This window comes from Xenopus tropicalis, chromosome 7 (assembly GCF_000004195.4).
Source record: "Xenopus tropicalis strain Nigerian chromosome 7, UCB_Xtro_10.0, whole genome shotgun sequence".
NCBI lineage: Eukaryota > Metazoa > Chordata > Amphibia > Anura > Pipidae > Xenopus > Xenopus tropicalis.
Genome location: NC_030683.2, coordinates 19,148,640 through 19,166,613, shown reverse-complemented (window position 1 = coordinate 19,166,613; position 17,974 = coordinate 19,148,640). Strand labels below are relative to the sequence as shown.

Below are 17,974 nucleotides of genomic sequence, written 5' to 3'. Positions count from 1 at the left end.
TCAGGAGTAATGAATAAATTAAAGGATGATATATACATAAAAAAATAATTTGGAATCTACTATAAAAAGCCACGGGTGGTAAAATCCAGCAGCATTAGAGCCACGGGCTCTTTATCTGGGGTCAGTGCCATCCAGCTTTCTCAGCTTATTGGGCTGATGATGATGTTCTCGAGTTGGAGTATATTAAAATAACGACGTCACAGACAGAAGTGTATGTTGCAAAGGCACAGAAAAAGAGATGCTTGTGTTTCTTTAGTCTTGTTCCCTGGTTATTGCCGGACTACAACTCCCAGAATCCATCAACATATGACCAGAAGTAAAAGCATGCTGGGAGTTGCAGTCCAGAACCATCCGCAGACCCAAAACTAAAGAAATGTGAAATCACCAAGAATTGCCAATTTGTTAGGTAAACCCCCTGTCACCCTAATTGCTCACCTCCTACCCCAGACCTGTGTCCCTGTAAGAAGTAAAGGTAAAATCACTTTGGGCTGCGAAGTAGAAATCCCCGTAATTCTATTCGCTTCCCCATACCCAACGAATGATGCCGGAAATGCAAACATTTTTTTGGTATTTTTTTGGAGCAGTGCTGTTTGCCGAGTGATTTTACCTATCCTTTTCCTTTAAAGGATAAGTAAATCTTTAACATAAGTTGATGTAAAGGTGATGAGAGATGCTATTCTAAGCACATCTTTAGAAAGTGACCAGCAGGTGGCGCTGTTGTAACAAATGCATTCATATTAATAGTGCTTTTAACCCTTAATATCTTGGAATAAAAACAAATAATGAATGTAAATTGCAAAAGTGCTTAGAACAGCACTCTCAATTTTACATCAACTTATTTCAAAGGTTTACTTATCCTTTAAAAAGCACACCAGCCTTGAGTACTTTCTTGCAGAGTGGGCTGCCACCATCTTGCCCCAGGGTGTCCCCTGTGCAAGTTCAGACTTACATGCAAGCATTTTACGGAAGATTTATGTACTGCAAGAAGGTACCCTGGGTCCAAGAGGGCTGCGTTGATGTAAGTGATGAGAGATGCTATTCTAAGCACATCTTTAGAAAGTGACCAGCAGGTGGCGCTGTTGTAACAAAATGCATTCATATTAACTCCAAGGAGTGCCTTCCTGGGGTCAGCAAGCGATTAGAGACCCCGCCCAATTATCCAGTTACCACATATTATAGCAGTTAATAGGCTGCTCTTGTGGATGACAGTTCCCAGTACTCATTATGGCAAAATACAACATGTACAAAAAAAATCGCTGTGTTAGATAAAGGCCACCGTGGTTTTAACTGAATTTACAAAGTAGTATTTCTAGGTATGTACAAACATTTACAGATATAAAACATTTAGCCCAAATATTCAAGGTAAAAAGGAAAATATAAAAACGTCGTGGGAACCTAAAAAGAAAAAAAAAAAGGAAAAAAAAAAATGAAATGAGTCAAAAGGTGAGTACAGGGTAAAGCTATCACTCAAGGGCAAATATATTTTGGCACATAAAAACATGAATAGGACGTCTTTATAAATAAGTATGATCAATGAATAGGCCACATGCTGGCATTAGGTAGCCCACTGTATAATGAGCTGCTTTTATCTCTAACAAAAGCTGCAACTCTGGAAAGGGGGGGGTTGTTTATACAGAGGTTTCTCAGGGGATTTCTTATGCATTCATAATTTATAATGAATTATTTGTCTTACTATTGCTCAGTACATACACAGATCTTACTCACATCTTAAGGTTAAACTGGCGGAGGGATCATCGGTTCAGTTATTTCAAACGTCTCTACAATTTCCTGAGTAGAAATAAAAAATGCAAAGAAAATGAAAACTCTGCAGGGTGACATTCACTGTAACAGTGGGGAGAAATTATATAAATGATATTCACCTTCCAGTCTTGGTGGCTGAGGGATATGACTCCCTGATACCTCGGCTGGTTATCCTTGTCGATATTACTTTCGTTTTCCTGCGCTATGGGTTCTGGGAAGAACAAAACACACATGCTGGGAGTCAGGCCAACAGGGGAGCCGGGGGGGGGGGGGGGGGCTAGGGTGCAGCCCATCTCTCAAAAGAACCATGGGTGCAAATATATATGGCTGGACTTACCTATAACTGGCAGTTTGTCATGGTCGAGCTTTATCCTGGCAAAGCCATCCTACAAGAACAGATTGTCTTATAAGTCACTTATCCAATCACTGTCAGTCTTTTGTATATTATTAGCTGCTTTAAGATACTCACAGATATACAGCATGCCCATAACTTTCAGTCGCTTAGTGGGCAGTGCCCAAAAAAGGAGTAGTTCACTTTTTTTTTTTTAAAGGTAAAATTTTATTGTTTTTCCATCAACAAAAGCAAAAATAAAATCAAAAAGAAAAATAAATAAGAACAAATAAACACATTAATGTTGCTATACCTTAGGTTACAGTTAGGCAGTGGTTGTGCGTTCTGGCTTAAGAGTAGTTCACTTTTACATTGTATATATGATGTAGACATTGATATTCTGAGACTATTTGCAACTGGTTTTTATGTTTTATTATTTGTGGTTTTCCAGTTATTTAGCTTTTTATTTAGCAGTTCTCCAATTTGGCATTATGGCAGCTATGTTGCTAGGGTCCTATTTACCTTAGCAACCAGGCATTGGTTTGTTTGAGAAACTGGAATATGAATGAGAGGGGGCATGAGTAGCAAGCAAAGGAATAAAAAGTACCAACAATAGTTTTTTGGCTGCCGGGGTCAGCGACCCCCCCATTTGACAGCCGGAAAGATGTAAAAAAGGAAGGCAAATAATTTAAAAAACTATAAAAAAAATAATGAAGACCAATTACAAAGTTGGTAGGAATAGGACATGCTATAACATACTAAATTAAAAGTTAATCTAAAGGTGAGCCACCCCTTTAACCCAAAATTGCACACCATTGCTCACAATAGCCTGAAAGCTGTAGTGGGAACACTTGCCGGCTTGGAAATGTGACACAAATGCTTTTAGAGCTACTATATGTGCTGAAAACTTGTATCTTGAGTGTACCCACCTCCAGCTCCACCCTGGAAAAACTGTTGATTTTGGCCACATTGTATTTGCTCCCCGCAGAGTCTGCACTACATCCCTTCCAAACTCTAACCAACTGTGCGGTAAATGGCACAGAAAGTGCATTTGGCTGGAGCGCCCTGTATCTGGGCAGCACAGCGGCTGGACTGTGGTGGTTTGGGACAAACACATTTCTATGGACTACCTTTTGCAAGCAATAAGTGGATTTTATTATGTGGATATTGTCTTTATTCCCCAGATATACAGGATATACTTACCCTTATAATAAAGGAGACGTGGAAGATGTTCTCTACTGTTCTTGCAAATGAGTTTGGATCAATGACAAAATCAAAGAAAGAAATAGGTGTTTCCGCTGAAAAGGAAATAGAGGAAAGGTATGTACTTATATCAATTCATACATATTATTTCCCTTATAGAACCTTAGCCTCTAAAGCAGATAATTAAGGAGCCAATATTACAATATCTAAATTGTCTGCAACTATTTCTTCTAACCAGATATAAATCAATAGCTGATGGAACAGCAACCAGGCCTCCAACCACTCCGCCACCCCACCCCTACTCCCTCCTTCAAAGAGCCACTAAATGTAGCTAAACAGCCACCCTCTATACACAGTGATTAACATACCCCCTGTTGTAAAATATCAGAATATTATAAGTCACTGAGGAGGTCCATGACCATATTTATTTACAAGGTTATATAAATATATAATTTGTCATGTGACAAATTACATCACTAAGCACTATTTATAAGGATATAATTTACAGGATATTCATGGCTCTTGTGTATTATATTACTACTACAGGTATGGGATCTGCTATCCAGACACCCATTATACAGAAAGCTTTGAATTACGTAAAGGCTGTCTCCCATAGACTCCATTTTAATCAAATAATTCAGATTTTTAAAACTAATTTCCTTTTTCTCTGTAATAATTAAAAAAATACACTGTATTTTATCACAACTAACACATAATTAATTCTTATTGGATGCAATCCAATTGGGTTTAATTAATGTTTTATTTGTTTTTTTTTTTTTAGAAGACATAAGGCAGGGGTCCCCAACCTTTCTTTACTAGTGAGCCACAGTCAAATGTAAAAAGACTTGGAGAGCAACACAAGCACCATAAAAGTTCATGGAGGAGCCAAATAAGGGCTAAGATTGGCTATTAGGGAGCCTCTATGCACCCTATCAGCTTACAGGGGCTTTATTTGGTAGGAAATCTTGTTTTTATTCAACCAAAACTTGCCTCCAAGTCAGGAATTCAAAAACAACTCCCTGGTTTGGGGGCACTGAGAGCAACATCCAAGGGGTTGGTGAGGGACATGTTGCCCCCGAGCCACTGGTTGGGGATCACTGACTTAAGGTATAGAGATCCAAGTTACGGAAAGACCCCTTATCTCGAATACCCTATTTCCTGATTATTCTGGATAACAGATCCTATACCTGTACAAATGGGTGGGCATGTATAATGGTGTATTATGAATTAATCTGTCCCATGGACCCTAATGCATCATGAGAAAGGCGGCCTTGCTATTACTATTTCTGCATGGGTATGGAGGATTTATTACTTACGGTCATCTCTGAAGTATGTCTGTAAGAAACCCAGAATCCGTTCCACCTCTTTCTCTGTGGCTTCTTGGTGGGATTCCTCCATTTTCTTCAGCTAAGCACCAAAACATTAAATAGATGAGCGACAGGATTGGGAGTACAGAATACCTTACAGTCTATTAGCACATAACTGTCTAGACTAGTCTTAATCAGGTCCCATACCTGTGCTGGCATAACGCTCTTCTCCTCAGGTTTATTACACCTTTTCTGCCGTTCAATACGTTGTCGGACAACTGGTTCAGTCTTAAATGAACCCAACCTGAATAACAGCAACACGGAAATGTGTAAAGCAGCACAACCAGCAGTACTGGCAGATCTCACACACATGCTTCTCGGTACAGTGTAAACGAACACAAATGGGTCAGCCCAGAACTCACATATAATGAAAGGTCGGTGTTCTCTTGAAGTGTTTTTCTGCTTCTGACCCAAGTTTCTGCCAAGCATCAGCGGGCAGGTACCCCCTGGCATAACCCTCGTCATCGCTGTCATTTTCAGAATTGTTTCCTGGAGATTCCATGCGATTTAAGCCCATGAATGAGAGCTGCCGAAACACAAGACTGGTTTGCTCAAGTTGCCATCAAAATCGACCAGGCTATGCCAAAGAATGCCATGTTTTGCCTAAGGGTAACAGCACAGATCCCTGGAACTATAGCAGGGTGACTGTTACCCCACTGTTTCTATATATCTGTAACCTTGTTATGAGCTAAGGGGCCCAGCCTGAAGGCCAGTTAGGAGGAGATTTAGGGTGAATGCTTATTTGTGCCCTGGGTACCCCTGGAACTATAGCAGGGTGACTGTTAATGTTTCTATATATATGTTTCTATAATCTTGTTATGAGTTGAGGTGGTCTGAAGAATGAGATTTAGTGAGTGCCAATAATGTGTCTGAAAGCCAGTTAAGTTGATATTTATTTACTGCTTTGACTACCCCTGTAACTATAACAACACTATAAAACCTAGTCTGGATGCTAAGGGAACCTGAACCCAAAAAGTCTGTAGGTCAACTTTCAAAATGGTGAGGACACAGAGGGGACAAATTTAGAGCTGTGCCAGGGAAGGGGAGTTGTGTGACAGAAATGCAAGGAGACTTGTAGCCTGGGGTAATGTAATAAAAGGTGCAAACTTTGCCCTGGTTTAACAACCAATAATCACTTACTAATCTGTTATAGCCAGAGACAGACAAACCAAACATCTGACTGGTTCTTTGGGTTAGTAAACCTGGTCAATAGAGCAGATAATGGAAGAGGAGGGCAACCGACAGAAATGAATTAACCTGAGAGAGGCAAGGAGGGTCACAGCAGTTGTGGCCTAATTAACCATGTTTGGGGGTCAAATGATTGTTTACTGTGTTGTTAAAAGAAGTGTGTGGATTCTATGTGTAGGAAAAAGACAACTTACCAGATCCTCTGCAAATGACGTTGGGTCAAACACAGTCATATCGGTATGAAGCTGACTGGCTTTCTCCTTCCCAAGGCTAGAAGCCAGAACCAGTAACTGGGCATCAAGCGCTGCTTCTCTGGCACGGGACACTAATTACACAGAAAGAAAGCCTTTAATCTAATGGTCATGTTAGCATTTCTTTATTTTGCTTATGAACATACAAAGATCCCCACTGAATCTGGATTTGGTACCAAGAATATTAACGCCTGTAAAAAAGCTAAGGATAATAAAAAGTAAATAAAACAAAAAGGGCCCCAAAGAAGTGAAAGAGGATTCTTCTCAGAAGAAAGCTCTGTGCAGTAAAGGGAGGTAATATATTAGCCACTGATACAGGTCCTGTCCCATCACTTGCCTCCTGCAAAGATTTTATTGGCCTCCTCCAGCGCTTCTGTCAGTTTATCAGTCCGAGAACTCAGCATTTCCTCCCGGTTCTCTGCAAGGCAATCAAGAGTGGTTATAATTAAAGACTGCTTCTAAAGTGATTTCCCAACACCAGCTATTGCCATGACATCTGTGGCACATTACTATTGCTGTTGGACATAGGAGAGATAGGCATATTCTATTACTGGTGCACATTCCTGGCCCAACTAGTGAAGGAGAAATCCTTGAGAGTGTTATATTACGCAATGTCTCTCTCTGTATAGAATGTGCTTGGGTGCCAGTATCAGCTGCTGTCAGCGAATTATATGCTCTCCCTGTATATAAAGTACTCAGGGTGTCAGCCCTCTTGGATTTCAGTGGCGAATGCCTTTCTGTGTATAATGTACTTGGGGTGCCATAGCTTCTCACTTGTGCTGGGAAAGCCATTCCTTGTTGGTGTCACCAAATAATGAGCTGCGGATTCTATTATGCATTGCTATCACAGTGTTATAGGAAGGAGATAGCGGTACCGCTCGCTTTCATGTATAAAGCACCATTACAATGCCATTATAATGTGGGGGGGGGGGCATGCCTGGAGAACAGTCCTTATTCACTATTCACTTGACACATATATTGAGCCCCATAACGCTATAGAACTATGCAAGCAGCACCCTCCAGCTGTACAATAAGGGCAGTGACACACAGGGACATTAGTCGCAGAGTGACAAATCTTCGTTGTCGCAGGCGACTAATGTCCCCACAATGCCATCCCACCGGCTAGAATGTAAATCGGCGGTGGGATGGCATATGTGTCGCTGTGATGTCCCGCAGTCGCCCGAAGTTTCCTCTCAAGGCTACTTTTGGCAACTTCGGCAAATCGTGGAGCCGCGTATGCCATTTACATTCTAGCCGGTGGGCATTGTGGGGAGATTAGTCGCCCGCGATAAGGGAAATTGGTGACTCTGTGACTAATCTCCCCGTGTGTCACTGCCCCAGGGGTATATTTATCATGCTGTGTAAAAAGTGGAGTAAAACATTACCGGTGATGTTGTTCATAGCAGCCAATCAGATACTTTGCTTTGGTTTTCTGCCTGTTGAAATCTAATTACTGATTGGTTGCCCTGAGCAACATTACTGGTAATGCTTCACTCCACTTTCTACACAGCATGATAAATATACCCCTCAAGCTGGGGCAAGGGAGGGCCACATTCAGCCCAATCCATATGTCCAACTCCTTGTGGCAAACTCGGATCCCCCCCCCCCCCAGCCCCGGCCTTGCCAGCCGGTGGGACTCACGCTGTACGTTCCGTATAAGGTCCCAGTACTGCTGCCTTATCTGCCTGCGACTTAGATCGTCCCCGTCGGTGGACGCATAATCGCCTGCGTTCATATTCCCATCGGGATCCTCTGGCTCGGAGGTAGCGGCCGATCTCCGGCTGGACATGGTGCCAAATACCGACACTGCGCTTCTAGATTCGGGTTTGATCGTTTTGCCGCCTGCGAAATGACTAAACAAGCGCCTCCAGAGGAACCTGGCTGCTACGGAAACGCGGAAGGGCCATTTGCGTTTCAAGCCTCGATCTGGCCATAGTCCGCAGCCAGAGACTCTGAGTTTATTTTTTTGGTTATGAATATTAAATGGGCGTTATTTTCATTCTGTGCCTTCAGCTATTAAAGAGATGGAAACCAGTGTTCACCTCAAATCTGACCAAAACTCACCTTTCTGGTAGTACTAACTAGCTAGTAATGTTTTCCATTTTGCAACAGTTTGCTTTTCCGTGTACAGCAGCCCTATGTTATGTAAAGTATAGGATAACAGAGCCCCAGCTGGCAGAAGGAATATCAGTCAAGTCCTACATGTGGGATATAGGTTAAAACCAAAGTTTGAGCCTATTAAAACAAACTGGTTGCTATGGGTTACAAGATCTGGTGCAGACACTGACTTTTAGCAACAGATCAAGCCCATCAAACCCAATAAACCTGCTATATGTCTTGGGGCTAGAGACTCTCCCCTGACAAACTACAGAAGCCGATTTCTAAACCTGCAAGGTTACGTGTACTTTGCATTTTGGCCAGTAGATGGCAGTAAACAGATAAGGTTGGAAAAAACAGGTGCGCAGTAGATTGGCTACAAAGTGCAGGAAGGGGGGAAAGAGGAGAAAACTACCTGATAAAACTCTCTGCTACCTATTATGAGTCTGAGTATGGTTTATACAGTCCCATACAGGAACATTCTCATATATACATTAAGGCATACATTAAAGCTTTACTTAGCCAGCTTATGTTTGCAGTTCAATGCTATGCCTTTTCTGTAAAGGATAAGTAAACCTGTAAAATAAGTTGATGTAAAATTGATGAGTGCTGTTCTAAGCACTTTTGCAATTAATAGTCATAATTTATTTCTTTTTTAATTCAAAGATATAAAGAGTTAAAAGTACTGTTACTATGAATGCATTTTGTAACAACAGCGCCACCTGCTGGTCACTTTCTGAACATGAAATAGGGGAAGACTTTGTGTAGGAAGTTGCCAGGAGGAACAAAGAGGGCGGGGCTGATGTTCTTCTGGTTAGGGAAAAACATTAGAAACCTCAGGTAACTTTCTTCCATCTTTCCTAACCAGAAGGATCTCAGCCCCACCCACTTTCTTTCTTCTGGCAACTTCCTACACAAAGTGGCCAGCAGGTGGCGCAGTTGTAACAAAATGTGTTCATATTAACAGTACTTTTAACCCTTAATATCTCGGAATTAAAGAAAAATGAATGTAAATTGCAAAAGTGCTTAGAATAGCAATATCATCAATTTTAACTTTACTTATTTTAAAGGTTTACTTATTCTTTAAGAACTCAACTACATTGGACAACATCATCGTCATTTTATTATAATGTGACCCCCAAGCATGAAGTATAGTGAATACAGGAGTTGGGCAGCACTGCTTCAAGGTATTTACAGTATCTGCAGGGTCAGACTGGGCCCAGACCCAACCCTGTTGGTGCTTCCCTTGTCCCGGGGGCCCCACACCCCCCCAAGGTATGTGCCCCCTGCAGGGCACCCCTACCCCCCCCCCCCCCCAGGGGCCCAGCCGGACATCCTCCCCTGAATGTGGGTTTGTGAATGCATCAGGGGAGGATGTCCGGTGGGGGCCCCTGTGGGGGGGGGGGGTAGGGGTGCCCTGCAGGGGGCACATACATTGGGGGGTTCGGGGCCTCCGGGATGGGAGCCCCGGTAGGCCCTGCACCCCCCAGTCTGACCCTGTTTATCTGTCCCCCAAGCACCACACATAGCTTTGTAGGAAATCATTGTTTCAATACCATGTGGTCCCTGAAGGACTATTGATATTTGCACCCCTGTATGGTAAATATTTGGGCATCATTGGTGAAAACCTGCCCCAGATCTGTCTTGCCCTTTGTCTCTGGGCGCGTGAGTCTGATGGAAGGGGATGTGGACCTGACTGAATGGACTTACCTACTCCCTATAATGTCACAGAATAGACATGGATACGCTGTATGATTATACCAATAATATTGTATAGCATAGCTCAGGCCCAGACTGGCAATCTGTGGGTTCAGGCAAATGCCAGAGGGGCTGCTGTAAGATGCCATAGACAGTCACTATTTATTGGGCCTATGGGGGACTGTTTGGGCCTCTGTGTACTGAAAATCAGGCCCAGACTGGCAATCTGTGGGTTCTGGCAAATGCCAGAGGGGCTGCTGTAAGGTACCATAGACACTATTTATTGGGCCTATAGGGGGCTGTTTGGGCCTCTGTGTACTTGGAATGCCAGGGTCTATTCTGAATGCCAGGCCAGTGCAACTGTCACTTGGGGTTTTATAGATTGTATGTGACATAGCATGGTGACTTCATGGACCATGAAGCAAATGAGAGCTCATAGCTTACAATGTCTTAACTAATAGGTTACTCGCTGCTCCAACCATTGGACCTGCCCTGTAAGTACCAGCTAAATCATTGGCATGGCTTTCAGACAGAGAATTTAATGGCAAGCAAATCTTCTACTCTCTCATTGGTTCCAAGTGATAAATATGAAAAAAGAGTCTTATCCCTTATTGGTTAAGCTGTGATTACCACATCACTTTACTATAAATATCATTTGTTCCTTGGCTTTGTTTCTAGACAAATAAAAACACTGGGTTACAGAAGCAATTCCCTGCTGCATGGGATTCTCTCATTCACTTCCCAAGGTTATTAGAAAAAAAGGCCAATTTAACTGTGAAATAGAGAATGTGTTTCAGTGAACAGGGGCCACAAACAGGGTTGTTTCACCTAACTATATTTATAGTTTTTGAATTATATGCCTTCCGTTTTCTTCCAGCTTTGAAATGGGGGTCACTGACCCCAGCAGCCAAAAAATTATAGCTCTGTGAGAGTACGATTTTATTGTTTCTCGTTCTATTTACGGCCTCTCCTATTCACAGGCAGAGTAGGGCAGGCAGAGTCTCCACTGCTACTATAGGCACCATCTCTCCCTACTATACCTGCTATCCCACAGCCCCAGTCCCTTCCCAGAGGCTATTATCCAACTGCTACTATAGGCACCATCTCTCCCTACTATACCTGCTATCCCACAGCCACAGTCCCTTCCCAGAGGCTATTATCCCCCACTGCTACTATAGGCACCATCTCTCCCTACTATACCTGCTATCCCACAGCCACAGTCCCTTCCCAGAGGCTATTATCCCCCACTGCTACTATAGGCACCATCTCTCCCTACTATACCTGCTATCCCACAGCCACAGTCCCTTCCCAGAGGCTATTATCCCCCACTGCTACTATAGGCACCATCTCTCCCTACTATACCTGCTATCCCACAGCCCCAGTCCCTTCCCAGAGGCTATTATCCCCCACTGCTACTATAGGCACCATCTCTCCCTACTATACCTGCTATCCCACAGCCCCAGTCCCTTCCCAGAGGCTATTATCCCCCACTGCTACTATAGGCACCATCTCTCCCTACTATACCTGCTATCCCACAGTCCCAGTCCCTTCCCAGAGGCTATTATCCCCCCACTGCTACTATAGGCACCATCTCTCCCTACTATACCTGCTATCCCACAGCCCCAGTCCCTTCCCAGAGGCTATTATCCCCCCACTGCTACTATAGGCACCATCTCTCCCTACTATACCTGCTATCCCACAGCCCCAGTCCCTTCCCAGAGGCTATTATCCCCCCACTGCTACTATAGGCACCATCTCTCCCTACTATACCTGCTATCCCACAGCCACAGTCCCTTCCCAGAGGCTATTATCCCCCACTGCTACTATAGGCACCATCTCTCCCTACTATACCTGCTATCCCACAGCCCCAGTCCCTTCCCAGAGGCTATTATCCCCCCACTGCTACTATAGGCACCATCTCTCCCTACTATACCTGCTATCCCACAGCCCCAGTCCCTTCCCAGAGGCTATTATCCCCCCACTGCTACTATAGGCACCATCTCTCCCTACTATACCTGCTATCCCACAGCCCCAGTCCCTTCCCAGAGGCTATTATCCCACTGCTACTATAGGCACCATCTCTCCCTACTATACCTGCTATCCCACAGCCCCAGTCCCTTCCCAGAGGCTATTATCTCCCCATTGCTACTATAGGCACCATCTCTCCCTACTATACCTGCTATCCCACAGCCCCAGTCCCTTCCCAGAGGCTATTATCCCCCCACTGCTACTATAGGCACCATCTCTCCCTACTATACCTGCTATCCCACAGCCCCAGTCCCTTCCCAGAGGCTATTATCCCCCACTGCTACTATAGGCACCATCTCTCCCTACTATACCTGCTATCCCACAGCCCCAGTCCCTTCCCAGAGGCTATTATCCCCCCCACTGCTACTATAGGCACCATCTCTCCCTACTATACCTGCTATCCCACAGCCCCAGTCCCTTCCCAGAGGCTATTATCCCACTGCTACTATAGGCACCATCTCTCCCTACTATACCTGCTATCCCACAGCCCCAGTCCCTTCCCAGAGGCTATTATCCCCCCACTGCTACTATAGGCACTATCTCTCCCTACTATACTTGCTATCCCACAGCCACAGTCCCGACCCGACCCTAAAATTGGCCAGATCTTGGCTGGTTTGATTTTCCATCAGATCGGGGACTGCATCAATATGCCCACCTTAGACCCCTCTTTGGTAGTTACATACTGGCAGACAGATCCATTAGACCCTCGTGTCAGTAGTATATCACTATGAGACCCAGTGTAGGTGCTGTATCACCTCAGGCTTCTCACTTTCCCTAATCTCTTTCCCTTTCTAACAACCTGCTCGTTGCTGTTATTTTCCCTGCCGGCTGGTTCTGTTTGACTGTGTTTTCTCCCCTTAGTTACAATCCTGCGGAACGTTTGCAGGCCGGTTACTGTAGCTCTGGGGTCAGATTCCTCTTAGCAGAGATCCCATTTATAGAAGCTGAGTGCATGTGACCTGCTCAGGGGAAGGGGATCAGCACCCAGAGGTAGGCAGGCAGCAGCAACAGGAGGGTGAAGAAGGGCCCGGGCACAGGATTTGGACTGCAGACATAGGGGGGCACTGGGAAGGGGCAGAATATAATGACAATTTAGCCTTGGGGGGGAGGAGAGTGATGGGGAAATGAGAAACTCTCCTTAGATACAGCAGGTAACTGTGATTGTGATTGGACAAGGAGAAGAATACGCGCTGAATAGAGGTAAGTACAATACATATCTACTAGTTATTGCAGCAGGGCCATTTTTGCACAAGGGCTTAAAACTCACTGGGGGGCCCTTTAAAAATATAAATGTCCTTATTATATATATACACGACATAATGATATTATCTTATATAATAATTGCATAGTGCTTATTGTGTTTTCCATTAGGAATGTTTAAATTCTCCTCCAGCTCTTTGATGACCTACAACTCCCAGCATCCCCCATCAGCCAACGCTGGGAGTTGTCATCAAAGATAGCAGCGTTGCTCTATTCAGTGTTGGACTGGCCCACAGGGATACCAGGAAAACTCCCAGTGGGCCCAGGTGTCAGTGGGCCCTCCTGCTTCTAACTATTTGCTGGAGTTGGTCTATTTCATGGTCATTCCCTATTCTTGTATGAAAGAAAAGAGGAATTTAGGAGATTAGGATACTAAAGAGACTAAATGAGCAAAGGAGGGGAAGAGTGGGAAAGTGGAAATAATAATAATGGTGCAAAGTTGGCCCATGAGCCAAGGTTTTCTAGTGGCCCCTGGCATCTCAGTTAGACACTGGCTCTATTGGTGGGAAGAAGTAAGGGGATTATTCACACAGGGCTATTCTCTCATGGGACTTAAAGCCGCCATCATGTGCTGAGAAAATATCCAGGGACACGAGGAGATTAAGCCATTTTGGGGTCAAAGGAGTCGCAGGCACAGGGATTCGGACCAGGGCCTTTAGCACAAGATCCAGCAACAATGGCTGATCATTTACAATTAACTTCCAGTGACAGACAAGGGTACTAATCACATACACGCATCTTTCTATTTCTATTTATATAGTGGTTTTAGAGTGGTTTACAATGAAACTGTAATAGCATGTAGCAGAGCTGACAATAAGGCAGTGAAGTCTATATCAGATCAGTTTTTGGGGTGCTTGTATAATCCCCCCGTACATCAGCTGTGTGCAGTCTCCGTGGGGCCTTTTGAGGCAAAACATAGCGCTCCCCCCTACGTACTAATAAAGCTTAATGTACTCAATATTATTTGCTGGGTATTTTTAGCATAAAATCAGCAATGTCAACTTGCAGCCCTCCAGCTGTTGTTTAACTACATTTTCCCAGCACCAGAAGCCTTTCTGTATTGCTGTTACACTGTGGGGCTCATTTACATCTGCAAGTGCAGTAAGCAAAGGGCAATTTCAAGTGCAATTGCCATGTTTTTTCCCCACAATGCAGCAGTTTCCCAGAATTCTAGCGTATTTGTGTTCACAAGTGCATCCACTTTGCCAAAATTAATGCAACTAAGCACGTAATTTGTCATAAATTGAATACAATTATGTTGGAAGTCCAGCATTTATTTCTGGTGTTTTGGCATGAGTGACAATTCTTTAGGCACAAGTGCACTGCGCCCATTGATGCTGTGCATAAAGGCTCTAGGGTACCCCTGCATTAATAGGTACAGTTGCGCTTAGAATGGAGGGGAAGGAGGACTGAGCGGCACTGAACACACCTATAAGGAAGTTCAAGAAAAGCATTTTGACATAAATACCTTTAATCAGCTCACTGCTGGGAAAGGTGCGGGAGGGCAATTGCGCTTGTAAATGAGCCCTTGTGAGGCAGTGGCACAAGCCACATTATGATACAGGGAAACTGATTTTGCTGTGTCCTATAGGCTGCTGGCTGTGGCCCTGAGCTAAATCATGTCCCTAATGCTTATTTTCTTGTGTCTGAGGTCATGTTGTGCTTTGCACTTCATGTTGGACTGAACATCCAGGTGTGTATTTATTAACAATGGAGACAAATGCCACCGGGGATGTTGGCCACAGCAACCAATCAGATCTTTGCTTTGGTTTTCTAATTTGTAGGTGACCATTCAAATTGCTGATTGGTTGCTATGGGGAACATTACCGGTGATGTTTGTCTCCAATGTTATTAAATACACCCCCTAGTGTAAGGCAGCCACAGGGAGGGCAGTAAGGATAGGGCTCATTTGCACCCTACATTCACCTGTGCACTATACGTGCAAGTTATGGGACATGTACTAGTTGGGAGGGGGACACTTGCCTCCCCACCCCTTATAAATACAGAGCGGCTGAGGGCAGGCAATGCTGTATACACCAGAGTTAGGCCAAGCCAACTGAGTGCCCAAGGCTACCTGGCCACTCTCCTGGTCCCTACAACCCTCCCATCCCGCCGCATAGAAGCATAGTCACTTTGGTAGTCACAGAGAGAATGCAGTTAATTGAGCCCCATTCTGCAGCACAGTCTTCTGTGACCAGAGATGCTGACAGCAGGGAAACATACAGAATCCAACAAACATGGCGGCTCACACCTGTATTTTGCAGGTTCTGTATTTTTCGCACCCTGCTGTTAGTACATGATCCCTAATGACTTTTGATCTATCAGCACTTTCCCTTTAAGGAGTAATCTACTGGCGGTATAAAGAATGCATGGAAAGGGAGAGACACTGATTAACACACACAGAGCTGATAAAGGGCAAAAGTGACATTAGTAAATACACACACGCTCACACAGAGAGAGACTATAAAGCAATCATGTCACCGGGATATGTATCTGCACAAGAGTCTGGGCACTAAGTTTGCAGCGGGTTGCCTCCATAGCCACAAATGACCTGGAGCAAGGGAATCGGGCGCTAATGCCATTATTAATGCCCAGAACAGAAGCAGCATCATTTGCACCCACTGCGTGCTTCAGCTTGGACACAATGTATGCATTGAACCCAAGTTGCGCCAGATGCTACACGCCAGGCACCCACTACTTCTCTAGAATTCTGAGTAATCCCAGATTTCCATACAGAGGTTGTACTTTACACATTGCACTGTGTTTGTAAATGAGGCCTGTGTGTGTGCCCGGCACCCAGATCCGCACAGTGAGAGATTCCCCCTGTATAAACAAACAAGCAGACGGATTCTGCAGAACTGCCGGGCGTTTGGCATCACGACACCAGATTAGCTGCCCTGATCATCTTTCTTCTGCCTCCATCTGACGGCACGGGGATAAATTTAACTTGGAGACTCACACATTAGGCTGAGATGAGTGATGTCCCAAACAGCTTCCTGCTCCCAGTAGCTCCCACCAAGCAGAACCTTTGGCCGAAGCGTCAGCATTCACCTTAAGACTCCCCCTAACTACTGTAATGTACAGGCCTGGACTGGCATTCCAAATACACAGAGACCCAAACAGCCCCCTACAGGCCCAATAAATAGTGAGTGTCTGTGGCATCTTACAGCAGCCCCTCTGGCATTTGCCCGAACCCACAGATTGCCAGCCTGAGCCTGGTAATGAACAGTGGGTTCAACAGCTAGGATTCTATCTGCAAGAAATGTATATGTTCTCCCAGTGCCTGCTTGGATTCTGGGCATAAGCTGGGACCTGTGCCAGATTAGTACCTGGGGCTGCCCTGGGTACCTACCCTCTCCTACCCAATTGGAACACATGAATAGACTCTGTTGTGCATGCCAATCAGGTGGGAGAGGGTACCAGCCCACCGGCACCTGGGTACCACTCTTCCATGCCTATATAGAAAATAGGGGCGGGGTGTGACGTAACTGGCCAGGTCATAACCAAGTGGTAACGCTATATCTGGGTCTTGTTACCCATAGCAACCAATTAGCTATTTGTTTTAAAGCAGGTGGCCAGTACATTTTACCTTCTGATTGGTTGTGCCGTTTGGCCGCTGTAATGCTGGGTGCCCAGGGCAAATTCTTCTCCTGCACCTAGGGGGAGCCTCCGTAACATAGGCAGGAATGAGAATGTTTAAAACATGACGGGTAATGTAATAAAAGTCACAACGTTGTCCAACATGCAATCAGATGAGGATTAAAACCATGTAACCAGTAAATGCAACCTGCTGATTGGTTGCTATGGGCTACTAGACCCAGTGCTCTAAAGGGGATGTAAAGTCATTTTTTTAAAGGAGAAGGAAAGGTAAAATCACTGGGGGGATAAGCTGCGAGGGAGCGATCCTCTTCCTCTTGCGTATGCCCTAATGCCCTATTGCTAGCAACTTTGGAATTGGTATTCATTATTTAGTTTTTATAATTTTTGAATGATTTGCCTTTCTCTTCTACATCATTCCAGCTTTCAAATAGGGGTCACTGACCCCGGCAGCGAGAAAACATTAGCTTTGTGAGCTTGCAATTTTATTCCTTATATTTATATTCAGTTCCTCTCCTAATCATATTCCAGTCTCTCATGCAATCCACTGCCTGGTTGCTAAGTTAAACAAGACCATGGCAACCAAATAGCTGCTGAAATTCCAAACTGGAGAGCTGCTGAACAAAAGCTAAATAACTGAAAAACCACACAAAATAAAAAACGAAAACCAATTACAGATTGTCTCAGAATACCAATGTCTACATCATACTAAAAGTTAATTTAAAGGCGTACAACCCCATAAAGTGATTTATAGGCTGTCCATTCAATGCTTAACTGCTGGTAACTACTGATAGGGGTCAAGGGAGGCTTAACCCTCGCACATATACATAACTTGCTGAGGAACTGCTGCCCCTTAGAGCACCAGGGAGTCGGACAGCTGGCGGCTGAGCTTCAAGAGGAGAGAAAGCTGCAGAAATGATCGCCTGTATCTCAAAACAGATACAACATTTTAAACAGACATATACAGGTATGGGACACGTTATCCAGAATGCTGGGGACCTGGGGTTTTCCGAATAAGGGATCTTTCTGTAATTTAGATCTCCATAACTTAAGTCTGCTAAAAATCATATAAATATTGAATAAATCCAATAGGCTTGTTCTGCCCCCAATAAGGGGTAATTATATCTTAGTTGGGATCAAGTACAGGTACTGTTTTATTATTACAGAGAAAAGGGAATCATTTAACCATTAAA

The 17,974-nt window shown here is 44.3% G+C and overlaps 2 protein-coding genes across 2 annotated transcripts in view; one reads left to right on the top strand and one right to left on the bottom strand.

The window, feature by feature from the left end:
* Nucleotides 1-851: 851 nt before the first annotated feature.
* nsmce4a (NSE4 homolog A, SMC5-SMC6 complex component) lies at nt 852-8,384 on the bottom strand. The gene is made up of 11 exons (XM_002939523.5): nt 7,743-8,384; nt 6,439-6,519; nt 6,045-6,175; nt 5,025-5,188; nt 4,810-4,906; nt 4,612-4,702; nt 3,296-3,390; nt 2,099-2,147; nt 1,881-1,972; nt 1,726-1,788; nt 852-1,395 (listed from the first exon to the last, which is right to left on the bottom strand). Exons 1-10 carry the CDS (start codon nt 7,888-7,890, stop codon nt 1,735-1,737), a joined length of 1,002 nt encoding a protein of 333 aa, XP_002939569.1. The 5' UTR covers nt 7,891-8,384; the 3' UTR covers nt 852-1,395; nt 1,726-1,734.
* A 4,586-nt stretch (nt 8,385-12,970) lies between these two features.
* The window catches only part of tacc2 (transforming, acidic coiled-coil containing protein 2), a 99,512-nt gene continuing 94,508 nt past the window's right edge, over nt 12,971-17,974 (top strand). Inside the window, exon 1 of the mRNA XM_031905207.1 lies at nt 12,971-13,124. The gene's annotated coding sequence lies outside the window, so the exon portion shown is untranslated. The remainder of the gene's footprint in view (nt 13,125-17,974) is intronic.